The sequence below is a fragment of the Bos mutus genome, chromosome 21, assembly GCF_027580195.1.
Source record: "Bos mutus isolate GX-2022 chromosome 21, NWIPB_WYAK_1.1, whole genome shotgun sequence".
NCBI classification, from domain to species: Eukaryota; Metazoa; Chordata; class Mammalia; order Artiodactyla; family Bovidae; genus Bos; species Bos mutus.
Window position 1 is genome coordinate 19,414,073 of NC_091637.1, and position 14,938 is coordinate 19,429,010.

General features: G+C 47.9%; 1 protein-coding gene across 1 annotated transcript in view; it reads left to right on the forward strand.

Annotated features, from left to right (window-relative positions):
* The window catches only part of ABHD2 (abhydrolase domain containing 2, acylglycerol lipase), a 114,168-nt gene extending 99,444 nt beyond the window's left edge, over window positions 1-14,724 (forward strand). The window contains exons 8-11 of the mRNA XM_005910196.2: window positions 2,556-2,666; window positions 4,517-4,586; window positions 6,102-6,186; window positions 8,349-14,724. Coding sequence (XP_005910258.1) covers window positions 2,556-2,666; window positions 4,517-4,586; window positions 6,102-6,186; window positions 8,349-8,545 — 463 coding nt within the window. The 3' untranslated portion in view covers window positions 8,546-14,724. The remainder of the gene's footprint in view (window positions 1-2,555; window positions 2,667-4,516; window positions 4,587-6,101; window positions 6,187-8,348) is intronic.
* Window positions 14,725-14,938: the final 214 nt, after the last annotated feature.

Here is a 14,938-nt window from a genome sequence, read left to right on the forward strand (position 1 = left end):
GTCACTGTAGAGGAATGTTTCTCTTTAGGAGGCTTTTGGGCTTGGGGGAACCCAGAATCGTTCTCTGCTAGCTCTTGGGGTTCTGATCAAGCAGCAGTGGGACGGGGATCCCACCACTGGCGCCAAGCATGGTGTCCACACTCTCCACACCCTGCCTGCCCATCTCGTGCTCAGAGTGCTTTGGTGCGTTAGCCCCTGACAAGTGCTGAGAGCAGCCCCTGGCTGGCAGTAGCACTCAAGGAATATTAGTGATGATTTCATCACTGTGACTGTCCTTGGCCGTATGGGTTCTCCCCCTTCCCCCACATGCCTCCCTCCCCCTCCAGCTGGAGCGGGCCACTCAGAGACCCCCGTGCCCCCTGGCCTCTCCCGACCCTCTCCCCATCAGCTCTGCTTGTCCAAACCCAGCGCACGCCTTTTAGGTCCATCTCTGATCTCCACCTCCGTGAGCCGGCTCCTTCCCACTAGTTGTTTTTCTGTTGTTTCTCCCCGAGTGTGAATCCTGCATCCATGAACCAAACAGGAAAGCACGGGAGGGCTCGGGCATGTTTTGATTCACTCAGAGCCTGGTACACAAATGGGCACTCAAAGAGGTACCCAAAGCGGGGTTCTGAGGCCATCCTAGGAAAAGCAGTCTGGTCTGAATGATCAGTTTCTTATTCTCTTTTTCTCAGCAGTTAAAAGAAAATGTTGTACTGTCCAGCCAGCCAGGCACCCCACTGGGCTTCCTGTGGGTGGGGTTCCTATGGCATCTGGGCTGGCGTGGTGCTCACAGGCCCCTGGGCAGCCAGGCAGCCGGGTGCGTCCCCAGGCTGTGGTGCTGGGCGGGTGGAGACCTTTGGAGACGAACGTGCCCCAGGCTGGCCTTCCGCTCAGCTCATGGTGTGTGAGCATCAGTTGTGTGCCGGGCTCCGAGTCGGGTGTGGCTCAGCTGAGGTTTGGATGGATCCAGGGGTTTGCTGAAGATACGCAAGGGGTGAAAGCAGGCCATCAGACCCCAAGTCCAGGCCTCTGTCTGGCTTTCCACACCTCTGGGGTGGACAGTGAGCTCTTCCCAGGGAACGTTTGTTTTGCTGCTGGGCTCAGTCTTGCCATTAATTAATGAGTCCAGAAAGGCCATCATGTAATTCTTAACAAATTGGGAGAGTCCTTTGAATGTGCCCTCAGTGTATTTAAATGTTTTTTTTTAAACTTACCACAGAAAGTCAAACATCTCGAAATTTTCAGGACTCTTCATTAGAATTTTTTGTTTTCCCCACCAGCATCATCTTTCCTTTCTTAAAATTTTTTTCTAGTTTTATCGGGACACACTTTAAATTGGGGATTCTATCCTTTAAGTATATGATCTTCCTAATTCTCTTTTGAAAAAAAAAAAAATTTTTTTTTTTTTTAAGAAGTTGGTTCCTTTCCTTTGGAAGAGGTGGTGACTGGCTACCAGAACATTTAGTTTCTATAATGAATTTTTCCCACTGTGGGGCCAAACCTCAAAACAAACTCCGTCAGTCTTCCTTGAGCTGTGTGAGTGACAGCTTTCGCTGGCAATGGACATCTAAATGTATTCACTATGACCTCTGGCTTTACACTCACCCTCTCTAGATGGATCATTTTCTTAACTAGAAATGATTAGTCTTCCGATATGTTGTTGTTGTTCAGTCGCTAAGTCATGTCATACTCTCTGCACCTCATGGACTGCAGCACGCCAGGCTCCCCTGTCCTCCACTTTGGAGTATACGTTAGCTTTTTATATAAAAAATAAACTGTGAGATGAATGTTTGATGGGGAAAATTTTTTAATGTTTATTTTTGTTTACTTATTTGGCTGCACTGGGTTTTAGTTGTGGCATGCAGGATCTTCTCATTTTGGCCTGTGGGATCTAATTCCCTGACCTGGGATCGAATCTGGGCCCCTGCCACTGGGAGCATGGAGTCTTAGCCACTTAGCTAACATATTGGAAAGTGGTTGATTTGCCCAAGTGCTGAATGGGTTAATCATTATCTTCCTTGTGAAGTGGCACCAAGAGCTCACAAAGGGAAAGAGGTTCTGCCGAAGAGAGCAGTGGCAATACCAGTGTAAAGTTGGGGGCCCCCAACTTTAGAGTAAGCGCCCCCAGCCCTGCCTTTGGTTGGCTGACAGCCTACCCCAGGCCACACAGCCCATCCTGAGATCTCTCTGCAGGGCCAATTTTGAAATAGTCATCTAGGCTGAAGCCTAGTCCTTAGTTTGTCTAGCTGCCCCTCACAAGGAAAATAAGGTCTTGATATCTATCGTTCTCCGGGTCTTCAAAAGTCAACAAGCTCATGCTCTGGGACATTCCAACGGCTGAAGGGATTTATTTCTAAGTTATCCACATCTGCTTTGTCACAGACTCTCTCCTGGCGTACCTCTGGGCCAGGAAGCAGGCTCAGCCGTGGTTGTTTATCATGTGCTTTAAAAAACTTTTTTTTTTTTTTTCAGCTTTACAGATGTATAAGTGACAAAACGGTAAGCTATTTCATTGTACAGTGTGCTGATTTAACATCTACTTCTCATTCCTTTTGCTTTCCATCCCCTTCTAGGCAAGCTCTTTTTGGAGACCATGTGAAGAAACCCCAGAGCCTGGAGGACACAGACTTGAGCCGCCTCTACACAGCCACATCTCTGATGCAGATTGACGACAACGTGATGAGGTGTGCCCACGGCCCGGGGTGGGGTGCCAGGCGGGAGGTGGCGGGCCAGCACTGCCCGGCGCCAGGGCTTTCCTCTGCACACTTTGGTATTAAGGGTTTGTTCGTTTGTTTTTAATGCCCACCATTTAAAAACTGAAGATTTCAGGACTTCACTGATGGTCCAGTGGTTAATATTCTGGCTTCCACTGCAGGGGCCACCTCGGGTTCAATTCCTGTTCGGGGAACTAAGATCCCACATGCCATGCAGCATGGCCAAAAAGTTTTTTAAAAACCCTGAAGATTTCACAGAGAAATCCAAATTTCTAATGTCTCTTAAAAAACAGGAAGGTGCTCTGAGCACTCATTCTGCATTCCTGCCTTGCCCTGCTGAGCGTGAACAGGGGAGCTGGGGTGTGTGCGCCCTAGTTGTCCATAGTCCTCAACTCTAGCATGGAGATCAGATGTCACACAAACTGCATGTGGCAATGGAGTAAAGGAGAAGGAAATATTTCCTGTACTTGTACCTGCCCACGTCTCTATCCAAAGTAGAAAAACCAAAAGTAAACCAAGAGAGCTGGGTGTTGCAAGAAAAATGGACAGAGCCTCTTCCTTTAGGGGCACGAAGACACTTCTCTCTGAGTGTAAAACCAAACCTCGCCCACTTCGCTCAGGGACCCTTTCCTGCCCCACCCTCTCCAGGCACCTGAGGTCACCCCTTTGACAGTGTCCTCTTTTCTGGCACCAGTGGTTTCTGATTGAGGTTAGCCTCACCTGGAAAGGTAAAGCTGATCTCTGACCTCATCAATCTCTTCTAAAAGCATCATCCTTTTTGTTTAATGATTATTTGATACCTTCAGATGTGGCCTAAAGTTCATCCAAATAGACAGATATTAACCTGAGGGCATGGGATCTGTACTTACCTTCCTTATGAGGTTTTAGTAGCCTTCTTATACCAAGTAACTTTGAAATATGCCCGTGAATATGCCCAGTTACTCAGAGGAAATGGAAATTGCTGGTATGTTCAACAGGCAAGAATGAATTATACCCACGCTCACCTACCACGACGCTCACCTACCACAGGGCATGCAGCTTTACTGTGGTGCAGACACTGTCCTGGGGCTTCCGTTGTGGCCCAGACAGTAAAGAGTATGCCTGCAATGCAGGAGACCAGGGTTTAATCCCTCAATTGGTAAGATCTCTTGGAGAAGAGAATGGCTACCCACTTCAGTATTCTTGCCTAGAGAATCCCATGGACAGAGGAGCCTAGCAGGCTATAGTCCTTGGGGTCGCAAAGAAGTTGGACATGTCTAAGGAACTAACACTTTCACTTTTCAGACACCATACTAATGAGGGAAAAAAATATTACATAAATTTCATTCATCTTCAAAGTCCAAAAGAGAGTGTTTAGGAAGAAGCTGCTCTCTTTAGCTCCATTTACAGAGGAGAGGGCTTCCCTTGTGGCTCAGCTGGTAAAGAATCCACCTACAATGCAGGAGACCTGGGTTCGATCCCTGGGTTGGGAAGAGCCCCTGGAGAAGGGAAAGGCTACCCACTTCAGTATTCTGGCCTAGAGAATTCCATGGGCTATACAGTCCATGAGGTCAAAGAGAGTCAGACATGACTAAGCGACTTTCACTTACAGAAGAGAAGCTCAGAGAGGTTAAGCCCTTTGTGTAAGCTTACCTAGTAAGTGACAGAACCAGAATTTGAACCCAGATGCCATAGCCGGGTGTTCTTAACCCCTAACTCTGGTACCTGTGTATATTCTCTGATATGATGTGTTAGTGTGGGAACCTGCACAGTAATATATTAACTCAGCATTCCAGTCTTATTCCAAGTGTTGTTTTTTCTTTTTCTTGTGTGTGTTCCAGGAAGTTTCACGGCTACAACTCCCTGAAGGAATATTACGAGGAAGAAAGCTGCATGAGATACCTGCACAGGGTGAGTGGCCACAACTCAGAGAGCAACATCTCAGAATTAGCATCACTCCACCCAGCTCCACCCACTGTATAACAAGTCTCCCTCCTCAGCTTCCCTGGTGGAAGTTCAGCCGGCATCTGGCTCCATCCACTGTAGTTGTTGACTTGAGTTTATTATCGAACAAAGCCCTGACCCCTCTGTGACCTCTGAGTAGTAACCCCAGAGCTGTCCCTTAGTCCAGTCTGCTCCCCAGTCTGTGTGAAAGCCCTTAAAGTCACTGCCACATCCGTTTTTTTCATAAGTCCTCCTTTGATAGTTTCATCCAGCCTGGTTCCTACTGTGGTTCCTCATAGGAAGCCCATGTAGATTTCTTACAATCCTAGACTCTTTTGGGTCATTGTGTCTTTCATCGGTGTGGTGCCCAGGACTGAATTCAAAATTCCTGCCTTGATCTGGCAAGCACAGAGCAAAGCAGATGTCTTTCTGTATCCAAATGGTAGAGAAGCATGTCTTTGGTCGAAGTGGATTGGTTTATATTAATGGAGTTGTCAGCAGCGATGATGAACTTTGTGTGTGTTAAATCAAGCTTGTGGCCGATCATAACCACTATGCTTTTTTTTAACCTGAATCCCCACCAAACCAGTGTCTCCCTTTCTGTCTTTGATCAACTGCTCTTTTTACTCAAACACAGGACTTCCCATTTATCCCTGTCAATGTCCACCTGTTAGTCTGGCCCACCACTCCCCCCGCTAAAGCAGATCATTGTGAATGGCAGCTCTGCCATCGTGTCATGTCAGCCACCCTGCATACTTTAGCATCATCATCTAGGCTTTTCATGTCTTCATTTAAGCCATTACAGAAATGTGGAACTGTCCAGAGCCAATGTCAGGGCCTCCAGGTTAGGCAGCCAGTTGTCACACTTCCTGAGCATGGCTGTTCAGTAATATCTGAGCACCCCCATCAACACCATCTCCGCTAAGAAGAAAAAGGACACTACTGGCTGTTTTGCTAAAGTGGATGTTGAACGCACAGCTGCCAAGAGCCTCCCAAGATCTACCAGCTTGCTCCTGTTTTCCTTCCTCAGATTCTTCTAGAAAGGCTCCTTTGTCTGCAGTGAAGCAGACTCCTTTCTTTCTCCCCACAACATAAATTGGATGACCATGTACATAACTCTGTAAAGTCGTTTTTCTGAAAGATACGGCTAATCTGAGACACTGTGAAGAGGATCAGAAATACGTTGCCGGCGAGTATTGTAGTCCTGAGCCTTGCTCCATCAGAGCACGTGGGTCACCTAGGACACCGAGCACGGCTCCTGTGCGTGCCTGTACGTGCCTGTGCGTGCCTGCCAGGGCTGCAATCCCAGCGGCCACTGCCAGGGAGCACAGGCATCCTCAGTCCATTAGTTCAGCAGACTAAGCACCGACCCTCTTCCCTTTGCTTCGGAAACATGTCCAGTAGTGTATTTCAGCCTTGGATCAACAGGATCTAAAAAAAGAGAATTGATCATTTAATCCTGCTTTTATTTCCTTGTTTCAGATTTATGTACCTCTCATGCTGGTGAATGCAGCCGATGACCCCTTAGTGCACGAAAGTCTTCTAGCCATTCCAAAATCTCTTTCAGGTAAGTGTTTCTTCCTGCCGCTCTCTCAACCGCTCAGCAAACTACCACAGTACATCGCCTTCACCACGCTGACATCTCCTGGACACCAGAGCGTCTTATGGCAGTATTCTTACTTAGTCTAGTCTGATAGGCCTGGGGCTGTGGTAGAGCCTGTGTTGAGCCTTTCATGTTCTGTCCTGGTGCAAGAGACAGGATCCTCATTTATAACCACAACCTAGAGTTTGGGGGAGTCCCCTGGTATTCTATGAAATTATTGTCTCAGGGATGTGACTCCATTAGGTCTGAGAGCTTGAATTAAAGAGATATTTAGACTTGAAACGTTGACCTGAAAAGGAAAAAAAAAAGTCAGTTCTGCTGCCTCTTGTGACAGACAGCCTCCCTGTCCACTTTGAGGATAAAAATATAAGCCATTGAAAAAGTAGAGAAGGTCACTCATGGGAATACCATCATGTTTCAGGCTGGCATGACCTCATGTCTTGCTAGGTAGGAGCTACAGAAAGAACTAGAAAGAGGGAAGCAGAGGAAATACTTGGGTCACAAACCACAGTTACTGTGCATTGTCATTCAGATCCCTCGGACCAGACCTCCCTGCCCCATCCTCTGTGATTGTTTCCTCTTATAAACATCACGTGTTAACCAGAGGGAAAGGGGTACATCTGATTCTCTCCTGACCCCAAGTTAAAGAGTAGATAATGAAGCAAACAGACACAGGACCAATGTCCAGACAGGGCTCTGTTCTCCACTCAGAGCGAATGCATGAGTCGCAGGTGTGTTATGTGATAAAAGCTGTCGCCTGTCAACCGCCTGTCAAACCACAGGCTCCCTGTACAGAAACAGCCACGTTGGCAGCGGCAGGAGGACACAGGCTTCCTTCTGCACATCTAAAGTAACACCCACAGCGCTCATGCTGTCATACAGAAACTGATGAAATAGCAGCCAAAAGGGAAGAATAAAGGGGATCAGACAAGAGCCCTGCAGAGCCAGAAATGCAGGTGCCAGGAAGCGCCTCAAAGGCCTGGAGCAGCCAGCAAGGGGCCCCTTGTCGCTCGTCCCCCTGGGAAGACAGATGCTCTTTGTGGTACCTGAATGCACCTGGCTCCACATTTTTGCATGTCTTCAGTAATGGCTTTACTAGCCCATGTGGGACTAGCTTAAACATGGACTCATAAAGTCAAGCTCCAGGTTTGTAATTCTCAGATGACCATTTATCACGTGAGGTTGAGAGCTCGGGCAGCTTTTAACACAACTTGCAGCTTTATGTTTTAGTCTTGCAAGATAAAGTTCTGCAGTGGAAAATCATTGGCTCCATTGAATCCATCTGGTTCTTTGGTCAATAAGAGTGTGTTAGGAATCCGTCCTCAAAGTCTGGGCCCCACCAGTAGCATCAGCATCACCTGGGAGCTTGTGAGAACCGCAGAGTCTCAGCTCCTTAAATCCAGGCCTGTTAAAGCCAAACCTATATTTTAAGTCAATTGCCTGGGTGATTTGGATTGGCCAGAAAGTTTGTTCAGATTTGTAAGACGGTGCAGAAAAATCCAAATGAAAGTTTTTTGGCCACCCCAATACTTGGCTGTACAGTTGAGTCACCTGGGAGTTTTAACAACACCAATGCCTGGGTCCTCCCTCTTTCACCTGCCAACTCCCAGTTCCACCCCACCCCAGCCCTCACATCAGAATCTCACTGGTCTGGGTGCAACATAGGGACCTTTATTAAAAAAAAAAAAAAATTCAGGTGATTCTAATAGGCAGCCAAGTTTGAGAACCACTTAGAGTTCTAAGGATGTCCTAAAAGGCAACCCACTCCAGTATTCTTGCCTGGAGAATCCCATGGACAGAGGAGCCTGCTGGGCTACGGTACATGAGGTCACAAGAGTTGGACAAAACTGAGCAACTAAACCTAAGCCAGTACCCATTCTGCTCCAAAGCTAAGCTGCTATTCCCAAACCTGCTTGATCTCACCGTCTTGCCTGCCCCCACCAAGTTAGCACCCGCCCCCACTGCTGGTGAACGAGGCGGAGGGGGTGGAGATCCGATGCCCACTTAGAGGGGGACACCTGCACCCTTGGGGCAAGCCTGGGCCACCCTGGCCAGCTCGCCCTCCCACCTCCAGCCCCGGAGCCGGTCAGAGGACAGTGACTCACTCAGCCGCCTTTCTCCTGCAGAGAAACGGGAGAACGTCATGTTTGTGCTGCCCCTGCACGGGGGCCACTTGGGCTTCTTTGAGGGCTCCGTGCTGTTCCCCGAGCCCCTGACGTGGATGGATAAGCTGGTGGTGGAGTACGCCAACGCCATCTGCCAGTGGGAACGCAACAAGTCGCAATGCTCTGACACGGAGCTGGTGGAGGCTGACCTGGAGTGAGGCGCTCCCCGGACTCTGGCGTGCTCCAGCCGCCCTCCTCTGGAACTCTCATCCCTCACTGGCTGTTTTCAGGTCTCCCATCTCCCTCAGCGACCTGGATCTGACCTCACACCATCAACGGGGACCACCCACCAGACACACATGCGACCTGAAGTGGGTGGCGGTCCCTGGGAGCTCCAGGCTATTTTTGTGCTTAGTTACTGGTTTTGTCCATTGCATTTGTTAGCCATGGTGACAAGCGACAGGGTTCTCACCCTGCTGTCCGGTGTCAGCATCGGATTGCTTTCAAGCCAATTACATCTAGTTTCCCTATTAAAAAGCGTGTCTGAATAGCAGTTTTGCTTTGCCAATCAAATTTTCCCCAAGAGCAGGGAAGGATGGATGTTACGCTGTGGCAGTTGTATGTGTCCTGGATGTAGACCCTAAATAGAGCCAGTGCTGTAGCTACAGTTCTTGGGGGCCTGGGGCCCTGGGCCCCCCCTGCTGAGAGTGTGGTCTCTTACATGACAAAATTCCCTTGAGTCAGAAGCCAAGTTTCTTCCTTACGCATTCCTGACGATGAGAGTTACCTGGGGCGCTTATTACAAATTCAGCCTCCCACGTCCTTCCCCTTGGAGGTGTTTCTGTGGGGCTGGGAAGGGGCCTGGGATTTTAATTTTTGACAAGTGCCCCAGGTGATCCTTATCACCAGGCAAATTCGAGAAACCCAATGGTGCGGAGCCTGTGAATCAGAAACGTCTTGGTAGCTCATGGTATCTCGTAGCTCCCAGGAGCCTCTGAAGCAGCAGTGCCTGTCATGTGCACCTGCCTTGATGTGATAGCCATGAGCAGTTTCAGCACGGGCCTGGGCTGGTGATGGAGACTTCAGGCCTGCCTCTGCCTCTCACTGGCTATATGACCCTGGACAAGTCCCTTTGAACTTTTCTTTCTTCACCTGTAAAATGCAGGAGCGACTGGACCAGGCAGATTGCCGAGATCACTACCAGTTCTAAAGTTCAATGACAAACTCAGTTTACTGAGGTTTGAGAGAACTCCTCTCCAGGGGAGCCCAGGAGCTATTCTAAGCATGTCGATATCATCATTTGCCTTTTTTTTTTTTTTCCTGTCCCTCATTTCATATAAAGTGGTTTGTTTTTGTTTTTTAAAGTACTCATTTTATTTTTTTAGCCCACACACAGAAGTCGCTCAGTCGTGTCCGACTCTTTGCGACCCCATGGATTGTAGCCCACCAGGCTCCTCGGTCCATGGGATTTTCCAGGCATGAATACTGGAGTGGGTTGCTGTTTTTTTTAACCCAGTTCTCTCTAACTCTGGCTTTTGATACCAAACAGTTCAAAGGTTGGATCTGAGTTTGGAGAAATCGCTTTTCAACTGAAGAGGGTGTGATTTTGGAAACCGGATTTTTAGTTGAATAACTTATGTCCGTAGGCTATTGGATAGGTCTTTCAAGAGTGTGTCTTCTCAAATGAAAAGCCCACGCTGTGTTTCAAGTACTCCTTTCCTCCAATCCTGTGGTACTTGAATATCTAAAAACCCTGCACTTTGAAATAATCAGCAGTTGCTATCTGGAACTGAACAGAATTATGAGTGAAATGACCTAGATACTTAAAATTATTATTTCCCCTGCTTCTTCTACTTTGCTCTAGGACAGACAGGAGTATTGATAATGGATCCGTGTGCAGATATTTAAGGGGTAAAGGGAGCCATATGAGGGCCTGGGCGCGGACCCTCTTGGTCACAGGTGGTTATAGTTTGAGCCTCGGTCCTAGTCACGTGAGTCATGTGTTGTTTTCTGACAATCACCAGCTTATCCTAAATGGTAACATCAAAGACCACTGTTATCTGAAGAGACTGAGGCTTCTCTGGTCTCGACTTGGCTTTGGTTTCTCTCTCTCTCACACACACACACACACAAATTCATCATCATGACTTTCCCCCCAGGTTGTTATTTTTCAAGTGCATATCTCATTCACGTGCTTTTAGCACAGATCGGCACTTTATCTTCTGCCCCTCGATTTGGAAGCTCGTCTTTTCCCCCTCTGTTACTTTTTCCTCCAACCTGCAACCACAGCTGTAATCGAGAAAATTCACAGTCATATTTCCTGCTCCTACCTTCCTGTCTCAAGACTTTTTGTGAAATCAGATAAACGAAGCAATAACCTAACGGGGCTGAATCACCATCCCAGGAAGCAAGAGGCTCCTTTTCATTTGCCTTAGGACACATCCCTTGATCTGTTCCAACTATATAGCAGCCAGGTACCAGCTCCATTCAGGAGGAGAAAACAGTCCGGTTGTCATACACTTGGCGGAGACAGGGACAGGAGTCTGGAGCCTGGTGTGCCCGGCAGTTCTGTTGACCCACGGAGGAGAGGCAGGGCTCAGAGCACTCCCTTTGTTGCTGGACAACCGGATTTTACCCCACAGGACCGTGGGGCGCCATGCACAGCTGAAGTCTTTTTAGCGTGTGACTCTGAATGGCACTTTTTAGCTCACATGAAATCAACTGAGGCCCTTTGTTCAAGCTTCAGGCTCTCATGCATGGAAATGAGAGTGTAACTGTGGCCGTCTTACAGGAAAATTGTTGTTTGTTTCTGAATGGGAGCACAGAGGCATTCAAGCCTAATAAACAAGGGAGCAGCACTTTATATGTCGGTCAGCTTTTTCCTCCCTCCCGCTTGCCTGGCTTTTCTGTTCATTTCTGATGATAATGTGGCGGCTCTTCTTGCTCCTGAGGTCCTCTTGGGGTTAACACAAGGCTGAATTTTCAGAGTGTTTGCATATTATATTTTAAAATCAGGTTAAGGACATAAATTGTAATGGCCTAGATAATTCTGTTGCTGGAAGAACATGTTAAAAAACCAAACAGGCTTCTAGCAACATTTTTCCAAGTTTTTCTCCCTGCCTCTGTAAACAGTTTTGAAGACAACAGTGAGTAACTGATCCCAGTCAAGTTAGGATTGTGCATGTTCAGTCACTCAGTCCTATCTGACTCTTTGCGACCCAATGGACTATAGCCCGCCAGGCTCCTTTGTCCATGGGATTTCCCGGGCAAGAATACTGGAGTGGGTTGCCATTTCCTCCTCCACGGGATCTTTCTGACCCAGGATCAAGACCTCGTCTCCTGTGTCTCTTGCATTGGCAGGTGAAGTCTCTACCACTGAGCCACCTGGGAAGCCCAAGTTAGGATTATCTGACTTGAAAAATGGTCTCAAGTCTTCTTGATGCACTTATATCAGTAGCGAGTTTAACAGTCTTAAAGAAAACCTCTTACCTTCTCTGATGTGAGTCTGTACCAATGATTCCAGGGCAGAATGAAGACAGAAAGTTATTTGTTGTCACTGTATTCCTTGAACCTCCTGCAAGCATTTCCCACATACCTTAGAATGGGAATATACCTGCCAGGGGAGCACCCTCTCCTGACTTGGTGTTAATGTAACCAGGGTCCTGGACACTTGGATTCTTCTCCTGTCTAAATCACACTGGTCTGTGGGCAATCTCTTCCCCTCTCTAAGCCTCGGTTACCTCACCTTAGGCCATCTCCAAGTCCACTTCACCTGTTTACACATCCTTTGCCAGAACCTTCCCAACTGGCCTTCTACAGCCCTTGTAAGTGGACACAGATAAGTCAAGGCTTCGGGCTTGTCTTGAGGGGACTTGGAGAGAGAGAGAGTGAGCTACTGCATTCAGCCTTTGCTGGTGAAGAACCTTGATTTTGCCCCAAGCCCCGTGTCCCTAACTAGCTTCTCTTCAGAGCCTCCATTGTCCTCCCAGTAGCCTTTCTGTGCCGAGGGCGGTCTCATGACGGGGACAGGTGCTGACCGTTGGAACAAAGCGAATATCCCCTTCATTCTGTGAGACTTGGGCAAGCATTGACCGTTCCCAGGGCAGGAATCCTTCCTGCTCAGACTTCCATTCTCAAACTGCAGCCTTCATTAGAGCTGAGATTTCTAGATAGTCGAGTTTGTCTGTCTGGCATCTGAATGAGAGCTCTCTTTGTCACTGTGTGGCTCATGATCCATTTTGCCAGCGCCTGGGAAACAATACACGTGTTCTTGTTTGTGTTTGCCAGGCTAGCAGATGTCTGAGCTCTGAAGGGCTTTTCTTTTTCCCATGGCACTGATTCTGACTTAGCGCTGAAGATCACTGAAACATCACCTTGAGTTCAAAGAACTCTGGTCTTTGTCCTCTGAGGTAGGACAGGAGAGTTATCATATTAAGCATTTTGCTGCAGCGTCCGCTCACAATATCAGCTGGAATCATTTTTCTTTGCCCAGAAAGCCTTAACTTGCCTCTAGAATATCCCCTGGTAGGACAAAGCTATTTGGCTGCAGAATTGAAATTCTCCTGCTGTATTAGTCTGCAACAAAGCCACAGCAAAACCAGAGAATGTTACATTAGGCACCTCCCACCCCTTGACAATTAAGAGCAGTCTGGAACTGGCCAAACACCTGATGTCTCTGATGTCTTTCTTCCTTCTTGGCCTCACTCTGTAGTTCAAAGACTACTTGGATACTTCCAAAAGCCATGAAAAGTGGCAAAAGCCTGCGTGTGGCATTTAGTGGCCAAGCAATTGAGGGAAAGGTGTTCTTCTCCACATGTTATCAAAGCAGAGGAAAATGTCCCCACCCCACCCCGCCCCCGCGAATTCCCTGGTGGTCCACGTTAAGACTCCGCACTCCCAGTGCAAGGGGCAAGGTTCAGTCCCTGGTTGGGGAGCTAACATCCTGCATACTGCAAGCATGGCCAAAAAAATACAGAAGAAAATAGCCACCACCAACCCCCTTCACATACTAAGATAGCTTTTGCCAAATTGTATTTGAAGGGGAGCAGGCAGTGAGAACTGGAATGCTGTCCAAAACTGAAGCTGCTTCCTCTTGTGTGTTCTCTGCTCCTGCTGCCTCGGCTGCTGTGGCCCAAACACCCCCAGCCCCTCAAGTGGCCCTTAGAGGCAGGCTGCAGAGCCTGGCTCAGCAGCAGTTCTCAGACCCCAGGACAGTGGACAGCTGCCCCTTTTGAAGGAGCCAGCCCCTCCTTCGCAACACATCATGTTTTCTGAACCATGTTTTCCCCAGCATGTATGTGGATAAAACATTCATCTATCTCAAATGAGTAAGCTGAAGTTAATTTCGAACCGCTGGATTGTCTTTTTAACTCAACTCCTGTCAATTAGTAACAAAGCCTATAACCTGCCTTCCCTCCCTCCTGGTGTCCCCATTAGCCAAGAAACCCATTGCCGCAAGTTAGGGACTGACCACCTATATAGCACCTGCAGAAGTACCCTTCATTGCCGTGGGGCATTCTCCTTCCAGGCCACCCACGTGCCCGTGGCCAACAGTCCCCTAGCATGATGGCTGTGCCCGCAGTCCCGGCGCCAGTCACCTCCTTCCCGGGCTGTTTGTGGGGGGTGGGCCGAGTTCCTGGGCAGACGTGGGAGCTAGGTTTCCTTTGGTTTTTGCTTTGGGCCTCTTTAGTCTTCCTAAAGCACAAATCCTTGTAGACTCCTGTCCCCTCTTCTCCACACCAGTCTCAGACGATCTGGGTCTTGCCCACCGCCTCAGGAAGACCTTCACTGTACCTGAGCTTCTGATTTCTGCCACTGCAGCTGCCTTAGTGACACCAGGGGCTGGGGGGTGGGGGGTGGGGGGCCAGTTTGCATCTCCCCCCTTTCCTGGTTAGACTCCCATGAACCACTTTCTTTCTGTTGGCAAGGTGTGCTTCCAGGTTGATTTTTGAGAACCATCACTTACACATTCCTAAATTTCTGTTTTGTTTGAGTTTGGTTTCTTTGTTTGTTTTGTTGTTGTTGTTAATTTTCTGAAACTTCAAATGCTGCCCTGAAAATAATGTATTTTTGAGTTTGTGTTCTGAAGGCCTCTGTGCTGCTGGATTTGGGGGCGGGGGTGGGGGCAAGATATAGGATCCTCCAGCACTGAGGTGTTTAAGATTTGCAACTAGCAATGCAATTTTTTCTAAATATGAGGATATTTACCTTTATTAAGAAATTATACTAAACAGTGGTGTCCTTGATCATTTTATGTTCTCATAAATTACTTTTGGTTCTGTTTTGATTCTGTGTGGTGGTAAACAAAGATCATTACAAACAAAAGCTGTAATTTTGTTATCTTTGATTCAATGGAATTTCTTTACTTAAAAAAAAATAAAAAAGACTAAAAATGTGACCTGGCTGTGCAGTCATTTGTAGTGGAGATTTTCTGTCTGTGAATAAAAGAATTCTTCTTGGGCTTGCCTGGTGGTTCAGTGGGCTAAGACTCAACCCTACCAATGCAGGGGGCCCAGGTTCAGTCCCTGGTCAGGGAACTAGCCCCCACACACTGCAACTAGAAGACCCTGCATGCTGCAACTAAGACCTGGCACAGCCTAATTAATTAATTA